The sequence below is a fragment of the Papaver somniferum genome, chromosome 9, assembly GCF_003573695.1.
Source record: "Papaver somniferum cultivar HN1 chromosome 9, ASM357369v1, whole genome shotgun sequence".
In the NCBI taxonomy this organism is placed as follows: Eukaryota; Viridiplantae; Streptophyta; class Magnoliopsida; order Ranunculales; family Papaveraceae; genus Papaver; species Papaver somniferum.
The window spans coordinates 85,543,683-85,559,372 of record NC_039366.1 but is presented as its reverse complement, the minus strand read 5'-3'; the positions used below and the strand labels follow the sequence as shown (position 1 = coordinate 85,559,372).

Sequence of the window (15,690 nt, the reverse complement as noted above, 5' to 3'; positions counted from 1 at the left end):
GTGTAAAAACCACTTTTCAAGCAACTTTCTCCATAAGAGCTTATTTCCTTGAAAAGACTTAAAGCAAGTTTATTAGAGAAATAATGAGTCCTAGCCAATGTATTTATGGGTTAAAATGCGTCGCACTTTCGTGCTTATCATTTTACTTATGTCAAAACAGAGTATGTTCATAGAAATTTTAATAGTTGGGCTGATAAAGCAGCAAAATATAGTAGAAGATTCAATGTTTCAGGAGAATGGTTGGACATGAATCCTCCATTTGGCCTAAACCTCATGTAATGTTTTTCTATATCAATATATCTTCCTTTTCTAGCAAAAAAAAATCGGTGGATGTTTATACCGAATATATAAAAGCCAATAAAATAAGAATTCATACGCAAAAGGAAATCAAATATGATATACTCCCTCAATCCAGAATTAATTGCTTATTATATACTCTTTAAGTCCCGATTATTTCCATAATATAGACTCGTTTTTAGTTCCTCTTTGATGATTATGAACTCTTTTAAGGAAAGATATGAAATAAATTTGGTACATTTTTTACTAAAAAAACCTCATTTGAAGTGGAATGTAGGGATTTAGAGGAATAATATATTCACACACAATCTTCTTCATCAACCATATTGCATTCCTGTACTTTACTGGTTAATAATGTTTAAAATCGTCGACCTAACACGTTGGCTTCCCATATTAACAATATTTGTTAATGAAGGATTAGTCGAAGGAAGAACGGTGATTATGAAAGCAGTGAACAAAGCAATAATAAAAACCATTAAGGTGAAGTATTGTCTTTACGTTGATTCATACGTTTAATTTCATGATTCTTGACGTATTTATCTTGTTGTTTTTTTGTCTTGTAGGTTGAAAACGATGAGATCATCGATTGTTATGATATTTACAGATAACCTAGTCTTAATCATCCCTTGCTTCATAATCATACAATACAGGTTAGTACACGTTTTTACATTTTTTCCTGATAATATATATGTTTTTAAACGCCTAAGAAATTACTTGAGCTTTTTTGTTATGAAACAGATGCGACCAAGTTCGTACCCAAAAGGAATGAAAATGGATAATCTTGGGACACTTCAACTTACACAAACTTGGCATAAGTATGGATCATGTCCGGCAGGAACTATCCCTATTCGGAGGAAAGGAAAAAATTACAATCCCGCACTTTTGCGTAAACATAATTATCCAAGATTATCACCTTATAAGAGTTCTGTTACATCGCGCTCAAACGACACTGCAGACGACTCTACGGAAGATTCTGGGGTCCATGAGGTATATATAATCACATATCATTGTTATTATTAGTTTAATTTCATCGTTATTGTTAATTTATTTTCCATACGTGAAAATATATTATTATAGTGATCAAAATATGTATCTTTTACAGTACGCGACAATTAAAGTGGTAGGTAATTTTCTAGGAGCACAAGCAAAGATGAATCTTTGGAATCCATATGTTGAAAAAAATGATTAAGTATATCCTAAATTTGGGTTGTAAACGAAGAAAAAGATACCAATACTATTGAAGTTGGATGGGAGGTAAGTTATTCGTCCGAAGTTATATGTAAACAAATTTCTATCCTCTTGTAATGTATAACTAAATTTCCGAATTCATTTTTAATTAGGTGTGCCGAAACCTATATGGTGATGATCGAACCAGATTTTTTGTACTTTGGACAGTTAGCATTATTTCCCTTTTTATTATATTTAATGGCCTTGTGATGAAGATGTCTTGAGTTGCCATTATTTAGTCAAGATTCAAGTAAATCAAACAATTTCATTATTTTTTCTTGTTAGGCGGACGAATACACGGGTACGGGGTGCTACAACCTCCTTTGTGATGGTTTTGTGCACACAACGTCAAATGTCTCTGTTGGTTGCAGTTTTAGTGATGTGTCCACTTTCAATGGGAGCCAAAAAGATGTCACATTCAGTATTCACAAGGTAAGGATACATAAGTGATTAAATTTTCATACTCATTATCAACTTTGATCTAAACATAAACATTGACTAATTTGGTAGGACCAAAGTAGTGGACATTGGTGGGTGCAATTACAAGGTATTCCGACCGGTTATTATCCAAGTTCTCTTTTCGATGGATTATCAAAGGAAGCAACAAGAGTAGATTGGGGTGGACAAATCATTGATAGGAATGAAGAACGACATACTTCGACTCAAATGGGTAGCGGTCATTTCCCTTCTGAGGGTGGTTTGAAAACATCGAGTTATTTTAATTGGGTTCAAGTAGTTGATGAAACTAACATGATGAAGGACCCTGAAAATGTTAAAACATACATCATGAATCCAAACTGTTATGATTTGAAAATTGACAACGGAAATTACGATACAAATGGTTATACTTTTTATTATGGAGGTCCCGGTTATAATGATATATGTCAATGATTGAAAATACATACAATCTAAAAATAATTTCTTTCGGTTTTTGAAAATTTCATATCTACAATGGATGAAGGGTTGATGACAACCTATATCAATAGATTTGTTGTGTGAGTTTTATTTTTTATTTTCGAAAAAGAGGAAATCCTCATTGTATTGACAGAAAAGAACCGTATCTTCCGTATGGAGAGTTACGGTAAATCATTACATCTTCATTCCAATTTTGGATGTTTAAAAAGGTTAAAATAGCCCATAGGATTTGGTCTAGCCAGTTGTGCTTAATAGCATATTTGTTACAAAACACGGCTATCTTAGCTGCCCAGATAATTTGGGATCGCACAACTAAATTGAAGTCCTTAACTATAAAATTTATATCAAATTTGGTGTTGTTGCCAAAGTCCGTACTGATCTTGTATCTTTGTTGTCTAGCTTCGGCATACTTTCCAATTAACAGCAATAGAATTGGCTGAGAATCACTTATGAAAGAGATGTTGTGACCACTCCATTCTGTTGCCCATCAGAAAGCCGCATCCGCTCCAACTATTCTAGCTCATCTCTGGCAGAACAGTCTACGTGTAGTCCTCTGGCTTCTTTAATTCTCCATGTATGATCAAACAAAGTTAGACCAATTCCAGCCTTAGCTACAGATTTCATCATTGTTAGTGCAATATTAATTTTCAGGTTCATGGATCCTGCAGACTCATTCAATTGATCATTATTGACCTTAAGCAACTCGTCATTCTTAGGGTTGTAATACAGTGATTGCATAACATTATAACATGTTTGATTTACAGACTTATATCCATTGATGAATTTAATTATGTTGTTTGCAGTAATGGCACTGTTTTGGATTTTCTTTTGGAAGGTAATATCACACCTAGCCTTCCGTATATGCCAAATGATAACACTGCACAAGACGTGCCAATCAATATCATACCCTCCTCTATCGGGATTTTCAAAACAGTTGTTTAACCAATCATGAAAATTTTCTGTTCCATTTGTAACATATTGCATGTCATAGTTAAAATGCATCTAAACTTATTGAGCATAATTACATTGCAGAAACAAATGGGTGAGTGTTTCTTCACCATCATTACATAAATTGCACTTCGTGTTTATATTTGGGATGACAACTGCCACCCTCATACTATTGGGAAGTATGGCGTGAGCTGCTTTCCAAATAAAATTCTTAACAGATGGTGATGTTTCCATCTGCCAAATCTTTTCCCAGTAGATGTTCGTAGTATCATCAGAGTTTATATGACTATATAAAGAGTTCACAGTGAACGTACCTTTTTTGCTTAGAGTCCAGTGAGGTATACCTGCTTTGTCATCTGCAAAAATTCTTATATTCCTAACTTTCTCTACAGTTTGACTATCAAAACATGTTACCAATTTTTCAATATCTCAAGTTTTGTGAGGAGTGAACAAGTCGCTAACCTTATTTAATCCCTGAATTTGTATTTCTGGTTTCCGAAGGGGAGGCTCCGTTTCTGGGATCCATAAATCATCACAAATGTCAATACTAGAGCCATTCCCAACTTCCTAGAAGCAATATTTTTTTATTTGATTAATGCCAGTTAACATGCCTTTCCAAATCCAACTATCATTTCTATTAGGGGTATTATTTATATGGAGAATATCATTATTAGGGTAATATTTTGCTTTGAGAACGGAGGCACAAAGAGAATCAGGATTCTCTTGCAATATCCCTTCCATCTTAGAAATCATAGCTAAATTAAATTTCTGCACATGTTTTATCCCTAGCCCCCCTTCCTCAAGAGATCTACTAATAGAATACCAGTTTTTTAAAAAACACCCTTCTTACCTTTCTCATTTAACCCATTTTCATCCTTTCCCACCAGTAATCTCTCTGCAACTTTGTTAGTTTATTACAAATCTTTACAGGCAACTTAAAGCAATTCATTTGGTAAACATACAAAGAAGTAGTTATATTCTTGATCATTGCAGTCTTGTCAGCATTACTTAAGTCAATTCCTTTCGAACTAGCCAGTCTAGTTTTCATTTTTTTCGACCAATGGTTCGAAAAATTCAATCTTAGATATATTTGTAAACAAAAGAGATATTAAATACTTATCTTTGAAAGGTATAGCGGTAACTCCTATAATTTCTTTAACTCTGTTTCTTATGCTTGTTTCAGTTTTAGGGCTAAAGAAGACACCCGATTTACTTAGATTAATAAGTTGCCCTGAAGCTAAATCAAAGTTCTTGAACATGTTGACTAGTTTGTGACAAGTTTTTTCATTTATTGTGTGAGTTAAGTTTCATTATTAACGCTATTACTTATCTGCGTTAAATGAACTAGTTCCCTTACTAAGGGGAGGCCAAAACGTGGTAAAGTTACTTTAGTACCTCTGCACTAATTAACCTAAAACTAAATCCTAAACTTAAAAACTAAAAACTGTTTAATCTTCCTCTAATCTATCTTCTTTAATCCCTCTCCTCTTCTCCTTCCTTCATCTTATTCCATCCAACCAAAAATTTTGATTTTGATTTTCTACAAAAAATGGTTGATTCTAAACGATCCAGTAGCAAGAGAGATTCAACAGGTAACATGAAAAAGATCCAAATCAGAGGGAAAAGGTAAGGAAAAAATTGGAATGAGTAAACCCAAGAATGCAATCCTTGAAGATGCTGAAAAGAAACCTCTACAGGCGAAAAGAGGATTGTAAGTGATTTCTAAACTCAAACCCGTTATTCTGATGTGTTGTATGATTGTTATATTAGGTTAGATTATCAAAAATTATGATTTATGTGTTTTCAGTCGGCAAGGTCGATAATTAACAACCACGTCGACTGTTGATATTTTGTAAGAGCCGGCATGGTCTCAGGATGAATAACCTGCCGACTTTTCATAGCAGCCATGGCGACTGTTAGACAATAAACAGGGACGACAGGGTATAATAACAAACCCTGTCGACTTACAGCTAGTCGACATTGTCTTAGACTTGTATCATGCCGACTTTAGGTCACAGAAACTTCAATTTCCTTAGTTAATAGTCGGCATATTTATTGAATAAGACCATGCCGACTATGTATTAGTCGGCGTGGTATATGATTACAACCCCTCCGACCATTATTTAGTCGGCAGTGTTTATATTATCGACCATGCCGGTTGTATTACCAGAACCATGTTTCAATGTTTAGAATTTTCATATCTCTTATTTGTGTATTGTTTAGGTTCCCAGAGGCAAAAATAGAAGATACCTCTTGTATTGCAGCAAAGCTATTAGAATTTATTGACAGGAATTATCCTGGTTTAGAAGATCCTAAAGATGAAACTGAAAAGAATTTCCCTGTAAGAAAGTTACTTCTGATGGGTAAGGAAGATCCTGAAGAATTTCTAAGGTTTATGGATAGTCCTAGCAATCCCCACAACTATGAAGAATGCACATCATCAGAGGAGGAAGAAGAGGAGGTTGATCCAAGAACTTTTTTCAGGGCATGTGACTTTTCTGGAGTGACCCCTATTACAATGAAGCCGGTGACTACATAGGTCCAGATAAGGGAAAAGCAAAAGCTGATGCTGGTGAAAAAGCTAGTGATGATGAAAAGCTAGTGATGTGGAGGAAGATAACAACAACAAGAAGGATCCATGAAATTCTTAAATTTTATTATGTTTCACTTGGTTTAGAAACTTAGATTGTGGTTTGAACTCGTACATTATGTTTTGAACTTTTAAATTGTGGTTTTAGACTTATTAAACTTATGTTAATTTTCAGTTTCAGTTGCTTTAGAACTTATTCTTTTTTGTGCAGTTTTAAAAAATATTAGATTTGCAGTAAGTCGGTATGGTTTGTAAGCTCTACGTTTCCGATCATCCCATGCTATATGTTATAGTGCTGTCAGGGATAGGTAGTCGGCATGGTTTGAAATCTCGACCCTGCCGACGTAAATGTTAGTAATACAAAAATATTACTTTTTAGGTAGAAAGTACAAGCCATTGAATGCTCAACGGCTATAAATTTCAAAATCAAGATATTAGGTGTGTTGTTATTATAAAAGCATTCTCAACTTCATCTTCAACCTTGCATAAAGAATGGAAGTTTCAAGTGCAACACAACCAAATATTTGTAGTCTTTGTACAGTAAGTGGTCATTTTGCAAACGATTGTCCCTTTGAAGGAAGCAAATGCACAATTGAAGATTGTAAGGGATTCTTATTTCTCATGAAAGCTGCAGTAGGAGATGTATATCAGTCGTATGCTTCAAAATGCATTTGTTGTGGGTTTTTCTATTGGATAGATGAACGCCTAGCTCCGTATGAAGATGAAGTTGCTAAAATCAACCTTCTACCATGCACAGATCCATGTTGCGACGGTAAGATGAAGCTAATTACCTCTCCTAAGAAATTGTGTACCAGAAAAAGATACTAACCATTGTGATTCTTCCATCACCTTTCTTCCATCCCATTCAATTCTTTTGATAGTTGCCTTGGCCGCATAAATTGTAGACAATGAAGAGAGGTTATTCTTGTCATCCCTCTTGAACTTACTAAGGAACTTGCTTAGTTTAATTCCCCAACTTGTTCTTGCTTGTTCGAACTCGTGCGGGTTCAACTTGGCAACTTGACAATGCCCAACAAGAGTTTCCGGATCTTAATGGTTATGCCAACCAACATCAACCCTATTCATTCTCCACACGTTATCGGTTTATTTGTTCCTCCAAAATACAATCTTGAATGGGCATCCCCACTTCTTTGACTTCGTCTTGTACACCCTAGTCGTCTTTTTATCATACATATAACCCTTTCTCTTGTGACTTGCATCCGGCGAACCATAACACTCTCATACCATTTCAAACCGTGTATCTTTTTGGTCGGTATTTTTCACTAGAACGCACATCTTCTCTTTTGCTTTCTCAACAATCCAATTGACTGCATCGTTTTTTTCCTCCCATTCCAAATCATTAGCGTAATGTGCGGAAGTATCATGACCCCTAATATTGTGAGCTTGAGGCTAATCCGTCATCGGTACCAATGCAACAATCTACAAAACATCAAAATTTAGTTGATATGTATTACCAAAGTCAGCAGGGTCGACATATAAAACAATACCGACTACAAAATACCCTGCATGGTAGAAAAATTCAACAGTGCCGACCGAACTATAGTCGACAGGGTTTACGTATCCACTACAATGTCGGCGTAAGCATTTTCAAATCACGACTCCTGTGTTGCAAAAAAACTGGAAGTCGGCAGGGTTCAAATTTTCTACCTTGCCGACACGGGTACTGCTCATGAAAAGTCGGCACGTTGTTCAAATATAAACCACGCCGGCGCTTATGGTCGGCATGATCGACAAGCGTCGACCTTGCCGACCCTCGGGAGCAAAAGTGAAAAAAAAAATCAATCATTTGCATGGAAAAATCACAATCTTCACCACGTAGGTTGTCTACCTGATTACTTGCAGCTCCATTCTCTTCTTCTGGGTCATTGGATTCTACGTTTGGCTCAAGATATTCATCACTTCCATAGCCATCTTGAGTTTGAGGAAAATAAAAGTGAGGATCATGCATGTAATCCATTTGATCATGATTTGGTAGGTCATCATACAAGTACTCATCTGTAGGAGGAAAGTTAGAAGACTCCCCCCACTTCAAAATCAGGATTAGAATCACTCATATCACAAATTTCACAAAAACCCTAACTTTCCCCCCAAAAAACTTCCTCTGCTACTTCATTCTCTTTCTTACTCTCAATTATTTTCAAATCCACTCGTATAAATCAACTAACTAATCTAACTAATCTAATCATTTCAATTAAATTAGTGTTAATCATTGCAGGGTCAATTTTTACATATAAAAAATACAAGGATAAGGGATGGCTTCTTTTACTTCATAATGACCTAACTTTTGTCTCATTAGGTATACCCCAATTAATTTGGGTATACCCCAATCAAGCCGGGTTATATAGACTCTCATGTTTTTTTATTTATAATAATTAGTTTTCTTTTACTATAACAACATACTCTGCTACAGTGAGGTTAGTGTTTGCCTGGTCATGCATAAGTGGTATATCTGATTTATACTGTAATAATTAGTGTTGTTTGTCGTTCCAAATAAGATTGGTAGATGTGCTATCTAGTAATCACCAGTATGAAGTGATAACTCTGTGCTGAGCAATATCGGGAATGTAGATGTATTCAATCAAGTTTTTTCTAAACTGAACCACAATTTGATACAACAGTCTCTGCTTATTGAAACAATAGATTATGAATTTTCAAATTCTAGTAGACATGAATGAAATACAGTTTACAAGGTCTTATAAAGCATAATTACAAACCATGCTGCTGATAACTTGTGACTTGTGAGTGGATGCATAACCAAGAACTAGAAACTACTCCTTGAAGTGAACTAATATAAACTTTCCAATTTTAGTAGACGCAAATGAAAATAAAGTTCTTACAACGCATACCATTCTATTGATAATTTATGATCGATTACATAACCAAGAACCATAAAAAGTTCCTCCCTAAAGTAAACGGTTGGTATAGACTCACTTTCATTTGCAATACATATCTATAACTTAAATGAAGATAGTTGGCCATGGGATGTGAGCATCTAGTGACTTAGGGTTTACCAAGAAGTGAAGCTCTGTAGAAGGCTTGGCTTTGTGCTATTTCAATTCGATCCCGGGGATCATTCATGGTTTCATCCCTTAATGCTTGAAGTATTCCCTCTGACGGAAGCTCTCTGTATTGTAAATCAAACAAAACCAAAACAAGTGGATATTAGCTTGGTTCTAAACCAACATGATTAATGTTAAGTTTGCAGTTTGATTAGTTATGCGACTTATCCCCTAAACTTTCTTTGTCTCAAAAAAGATTGTTCAACTGGTCTCAACACATCTGATTAGTTTTTCTTCTGTTGTTTTACAGAATGAAAACTTAGCGCTTTTAAAGAAAACACAAAATTAAATTGTTCCGGAACATATATCAAATGGATAATACCACTTTGGAGAAGAGACCATCCACGACAAAGGTCATAATGCCTCAAGACTGTTTTTCTACCAAAATGGAATTTTTGTACTCGTAAAGTGAGACTAATTCCACAATTGCAGGCTAGAGCGGTTAGGCCCCAACTTTTCTCGTTCATAATGAATGGACAACCAAGCACTATACGTAAAAAAACAAGAGAGTTATGAACACTGATGAGGAATACCTTTTAATTAGAATTTTGTATAGTGTCTTCAAGATAGGACAAAGCTCAACTGGAGCTACAGGCTTATTATCTACAGGAAGCAACAGGCTTAAACAAGACTGGCTAAGCAGCTCATAAAATGCTCCAACAGCAGAAACTCCCTGTAAAGTATTTTGCAAGTACGACTTAGGTTAATTAACTGAAAACCTTAAGAAAAATGTGAAACTCATGGATGGAACACTTTCTGTTAGACTCACCAATATGTTACAATTTTGGACTACTTGCCAGAATTTTGAAACTAATTCATTACTGGTATATTGACAATGACATCCCAAAACTAGGTCAGAATCTATGTTCAAACTGTTCGCAAGAAAATTGCAACTTAAGCCACATCAAATGAGTCAGTCGGTAAAATTTATAAAAAAAGAAAAGAAAAAGGTTCCTGAATCGTTAACAGATGATGTTTTTAAACAGCATGTTGTAAGGTACTTATATTCGTTTCATTTTCCTTTCCTTTTTCTTGTCAGGGAAGACCTGTTCATGACAATATCAATGTTTATTTGTGTAGACATGTCCAAGGATAAAGATTGGTACCTGAATCATTCCCTTTCCCTTGATGCTATCACCCATATCTAGGCTTAATTCTCCCTTGGCAAGCATTTGTCCGTACCAAGCATTACGACCTTTTAATAAGGTAACGTAAGTGTCAGCAAGTAAAGGCCCAGCAAGCCTCTCAGGTTCTTCCGCCAAAAAATGAGTTATGAATATCATTTCAGATGTACAGTGCGCAAAGTAAACTGATTTGCTGGTAGCACTTTCATTCGTTAGTGCTGCTACCATTCCTGTGGAAAAACAACTGAAGTTTATAGATTTTAAAATCGAAAAAGTTATACAAAAGTAACCGAATAAAAATTCATTTACCAGAAAACATTTGAATTGTTTTAACTAGCTTGTAAATTAAGTACTGTTTAGTGAGTTCCACCACATATGCACGACACAATTCTTTCTCTTTCTTACATAGAGAAAAGAATTACCATTTGAAGTTAAAAAGACAACATATAGGAACCAACTAAAACAGTAACTGTGACATTGTTGCTTCGAATATGAGAATTACAGACACCTATAGTGGCCTCTACACAAACATATTGAACTATGGGCATCATACACAGTAGACAAAGACATTCAAAACCACTGAACTATGTTAAACAGAATACAACCAATAGAACAATCTCTAATCCATGTTAGATAACTACCAAACGATGACACAAAGAACATGACAGAACTTTGTTGTCTAGGTAACCTTATTTCTTTCATAAACGAAATTGCAGTAAACTCAACATTAGCATTCTAGTAACCAATGATAGTGACAAATTCCGCTAGAGAAACACCAATTTTCTTCGTGAACATGCATCAAATTGAAGTGAAGGGATGATGACTGTAGCCTAGCCCTAGTTTTGACAACCAAAGTAATTACAACCTCTATCTTAAATTTACTTGTTATTTCAGTTACAACTGACAGGTTAAATAACAACTATATAGCAAAAACTTACCAGCTCCAATAGCATAAACATTTTTCAAACCACCCATTACTTCATGTGTAACGAGATCACTGTTATCCCACACAGTGAAATGGGGTTGCCTTAAAAAGCTTGCAAGAGGTTTTCTCCACTTCTCCGCACCACATATTCGAGCATTAGCATACTCCTTATTGTAAATTTCTGAAGCAATGTTTGGTCCTCCAAGATAAAGAATGTTTTCCTTTGCAATCCCAGCTGCGAGTGTAGATTATTAGTCTAACAGGGGAGACGAAAAGTAAACAGCTGTTCAACAATCAACAGACCACGAGAACGGAAAAATACAATGTTCCGAACATGAAATATATTGGAAGCAGAAGGTGGTGTACATGCACCATCTCAGGATGTCGATACGTACACTACTGGTATTTGATTTCAGTGCTAATTAAGAATGAAAATGAATGGAAAAGAAAGTTTAAAATACTTGCAAGATGAAATTCTATAGGGAAGGTAAGAATAATGAAATGTAAGGTCCCGAAGAACCTCCGACTTTTTATTTAACTTTTTGGTGCGAACACCTAGTTTCTCCGGGATTCCAAAATAATAAATAAATGGGATGTATCTGATTTTGGTTTCTGGAATACAGAATCCTACATGAATGTTTTGGAGCAAACACCTGATTTCTAAAATAACGAGTATAAAGATAGGATGTACTTCTAATTCAAGAAAAAATTTCAAAAATTTGGATCCTGCAGTAAATAGCTAGAAGGTTTGAAGGAATAATCACTGCTACTGCCGAAGTACATTAATTTTATGATGGAGATTCTAAAGCTAGTTTCCATCGTTTCTGAACGGGTCTCTTTAAGCAAAATGCAATTACAGTCACTGACTAAATACACCAGAATTACTGAAATCATACAATTATATTTGAATTTGATTTTCTTAACCTAGCACTTTAAGTTTCTTTTATCTGTATCCATAGTTCTATATCACCTGCGATATGCGTCCTATAAGAAAACTCTTGAGCTAATTACATAAATTCAAAATTCGTCAACTATATTTATCCATATAATGATCAACCATCACCAAATTACTAGATTTTGTAGCCCTCTACTATGGATCACAACTAAACCAAAAAAAAAAAACAGATAACTAAATTAAGAAAAGTAAAATAATTTTGTAATTACAGAATAAATTCAATATATCCTGCTAAATCTTACTAATTTCTTCAAGAAACCCACATTTATCTTAACAAAAGAAACCGAAAAGTCGGAAAAGCATAAACCAAAAACACTTACTTGCACTCATAATCATCTGAGTAGGAGTTACTATATGAGGAACAGGCTCCAATGCAGTTTCTATACCCTTAGCAAGAGAGATTATGATAGGTTCTGTAACCCTTTCCTTCCAGTACTTACTAATTTCTTCAAACACTTGATATGTCTCAGTTGATGGTAATCCATTAATAACAATATCAGCATCCCAAACAGCTTCTTGCAAATTTGTAACAACTTTCATAGGACAAAGTGGTGTATCAATCATGTTTAAACAAAACCCATCTTTTAAAATCTCATCTGCATACAAAGTTCTATCACCTAATCTAGCTTCAACATACTTTAAATAAGCACATCTTCTAATTAACCTTCTTAATATATCTTCTCTTGAATTGATAACTTCAAAGAGATGTTCAGCTGTAACTTTATCTACAGATCTTCCTGCTCTTCTCCATATTCTGATCTGAACTTTTTCTCTAAAATGTCCATAGCTATCTTGTAATAGAGCTGCAAATACACTCCCCCAAGCACCAGCACCAACCCCAACAATTTTCAACAAATCTCCATCAGATTTTCCAACTAGCTTTCTAAATTCATCAAGCTTTAACTCTGTAGCATTTCCATTTGACATCATCTGAACATTACCACCATTTGAAGTAATGGTGTTTGCAGCTACTTGAGCACCAACCATCTTCTTACAAATTCAAAGTATTTTCACTAGAATTCAACAAATTAAACAAAACCAAATACTGAGATTTTATAATCTGGGTTCTTCTTGAAACTAAAAACAACTCTGTCACTCCCATCGAATTTCCATTATAATGCTTATCTAGATGGTTCTGTTCTGCAGGTTTTAGCAACCCAAGATTGTTTTTTTATTTAATGGGTTATCTTATTCACCAAAACCTGAACTAATCTCTACCAGTATTGACAGATTTTAATGAACCCCTCCTCCCTACTAACTTCAGATTTTGATTTTCATCAAGAAAAAAAAGGGTTTTACTCTTTCACTCTGTCACACTAAATGCTTAAGAAAATTGTTTGAAAATTCAACAAATCATAGAAATCTCAGACTGGTGTTTGGTAATCTACCAAACCGAACAAAATATTGAAAACAACGACAGCAGGAAAAGAGATAGATTAAAAGGTGGAAGACTTTAGATTTCGTAACGGATACAACAAAGTGATCTTCAATTGATCAATTCAATGTGTGTATATCTTTGATTAATACTATCTTTTTTTTTCTTGTTGCGAGTGATTGATTATTGATATTTATGACTCATGGGTAGAGCAGATGGTTAGTAGTTGGGTCTGTCATCGCTCCTTTCGACCTTTTTTTTAAGTGCAATTAAAAAAGAGATGACAGATGCACAAGTTAAGGGGGAAGCTTGTGTGATGTCGGCCCCAGAGTGACCATCCTTTCCGTCCTTCATCTCGAGCGCAAGCAGCCGGTCCGGTGATAGTGATACTGATTCTAGCCGTCATTTAATGTCGCTTAAAATCAATTTCACTTAGGAAAAGAGCCCAGCCTCAAATATTTTAGTTTTCCCGTTCAACATCAACGGCGATACAGGAAACCGGGAGCAAACAATTGGGTTGACTAAGACTAACATACTCGAGAGAGCTATGCAACGTCACCCTGACGTGAGCATCATTTTCTTTGTTCATGTTTTCAAAATCATTCTATCTGGGAGTTAATCTTAGTAGTATTCATCAATCTTTTATTCTCATTGTGATTCTGGTTAGCAGTTATATCATTTACGGATCTTTATTACTTATTACTATTTTCATAGACAGAAAATCATTCCAAAATAGAATTGATTCCAACATAAACAAATACAAGTTTTACTCAAACAACCTTGAAACTAACAACAAACAGTTCATAAATTCCCATACAAAGAAGTTCCAATTCTATATTAAGCATTACATCCCAATTTTTTTATCAAACCTTCAGAAGATCAAAGTTTCAAAATACCAAAATATCAAACCTGAATCAAAATACCACATTACTACATCCCAAATCCTATCCACTGTCGAACAATCCAACATACCTGAAAAAACTATAAACACTTCAAACTTTACACCTTTTAACCAAAACCTTCCCCTGAACTACATCACCGTTCCACTTCATCAACACCACCAAAAAAGGATCAAAACCGACCGATTTCACAACCAAAAAAAGAAGAAGCTTAACACCTTCAGCACCAACATCAAAAAAGGAAGGAAGAAGGAAAATTACCAGAAAAACTGTTTTGTTAAAAACTTGTTGATCGTTTTCAAGCTTTATGCAAAACCTGAAAAGCTAGTCTTTCCTGGTAATTCTGAAGAGATTACCAGGAATCATCTTCATCAGTTTCCCATCCCTCATCTTCATAACACTCACTGTCCTCACTGTCAGATGGTGCAGGTGAAGTTCCACTGGAAGATTCTTCTTCACTGTCATCCCCTTCCTCTTTATCTTCATCATCACTTTCCTCATAATCCAAATCGGCAATACGTATGCTTACCTTTACCCTGCTTGGCTCACCTTCACTCATGGTGCGTGCAAAGATCTTGGGGTTGGCGAGTTCGTAAGCGAATCGGCTTCTCAACTTCCCATCGTGATACGCATTCATCTTGCGTTTATCCTCTGCAGCCTCAGAATCAAGGTCACTGGTGTTCACCTCCTCCATATCATATTCAAAGCCATCAGAAACCTCAGAATCACTCTCTGTTGCACTTCATATTTTGGGGTCTTGGCATGTTTCTCTGCCCATTCCTCATCTTTTCTTTCTCGCCATTCTAATAACTTGGGTTGCCATGCTAAATAGAGAGTCTCAACCTTCGCTCCATTCGGATACGAGCAACGTCTTTTTCATCTCGTTGGCGTTCTTGTTCTTGAATACGACGAGTAATTTCTGATTGTGCTACATCTCTCAATCTCTGCAACTCATTCAGACTCAATGAAGGGAGAAGTGATTTGGCTTGGGTATATTCAGGCGTTTCTGGTGGAACAACGAGATGATTACCATCGGAGTGTGATGGATTTTGGCGAGGAAAATCAGCCATTCTCTCAAATTTGTTTGCTAAATCTAAACCTAAACCTTTCCTCTTCTGTAAAGATTTATCTTGAAGATAATAATCTCTCTGCTAATTACCCCCTTAAATACCCATTTGCGTCTATTCAATTTCATTTATGGCGCTTACTTAACCGTCATGTCTCTTTGTTTACCACGCCCATTCAAAGCCATGCGTACCCCCTTCATCCTAATGAACATCATTACCTTGTCAAGACCTATTTTCAACACCTAATCCCCATTATTACTTCTATCTCCCTCAGAATTGCTATTAAGA

General features: G+C 35.4%; 2 protein-coding genes across 2 annotated transcripts; one reads left to right on the top strand and one right to left on the bottom strand.

Annotated features, from left to right (window-relative positions):
• The first annotated feature begins 1,068 nt into the window (after positions 1-1,068).
• On the top strand, positions 1,069-2,415 carry LOC113312232. Its single transcript, XM_026560988.1, has 3 exons — positions 1,069-1,284; positions 1,810-1,956; positions 2,035-2,415. The coding sequence occupies exons 1-3, from the start codon at positions 1,069-1,071 to the stop codon at positions 2,413-2,415; spliced, it is 744 nt and encodes a 247-aa protein (XP_026416773.1).
• A 6,206-nt stretch (positions 2,416-8,621) lies between these two features.
• Positions 8,622-13,691, bottom strand: LOC113310628 (probable glycerol-3-phosphate dehydrogenase [NAD(+)] 1, cytosolic). Its single transcript, XM_026559352.1, has 5 exons — positions 12,382-13,691; positions 11,120-11,341; positions 10,164-10,411; positions 9,591-9,730; positions 8,622-9,122 (listed from the first exon to the last, which is right to left on the bottom strand). The coding sequence occupies exons 1-5, from the start codon at positions 13,046-13,048 to the stop codon at positions 8,999-9,001; spliced, it is 1,401 nt and encodes a 466-aa protein (XP_026415137.1). The 5' UTR covers positions 13,049-13,691; the 3' UTR covers positions 8,622-8,998.
• Between the last annotated feature and the right edge of the window lie 1,999 nt (positions 13,692-15,690).

Bases quoted from the DNA above. Each gene is read 5' to 3' on its own strand.
- LOC113312232 (XM_026560988.1), top strand. From the start codon at position 1,069: ATGGATAATCTTGGGACACTTCAACTTACACAAACTTGGCATAAGTAT. The intron at 1,285-1,809 runs GTATATATAATC...TTTTCTTGTTAG, and splicing joins AAGATTCTGGGGTCCATGAG to GCGGACGAATACACGGGTAC. The intron at 1,957-2,034 runs GTAAGGATACAT...CTAATTTGGTAG, and splicing joins TCACATTCAGTATTCACAAG to GACCAAAGTAGTGGACATTG.
- LOC113310628 (XM_026559352.1), bottom strand. From the start codon at position 13,048: ATGGTTGGTGCTCAAGTAGCTGCAAACACCATTACTTCAAATGGTGGT. The intron at 10,412-11,119 runs GTAAGTTTTTGC...GTTTTTCCACAG, and splicing joins TGTTTATGCTATTGGAGCTG to GAATGGTAGCAGCACTAACG. The intron at 9,123-9,590 runs GTATTCCTCATC...TTTACAATACAG, and splicing joins TACAAAATTCTAATTAAAAG to AGAGCTTCCGTCAGAGGGAA.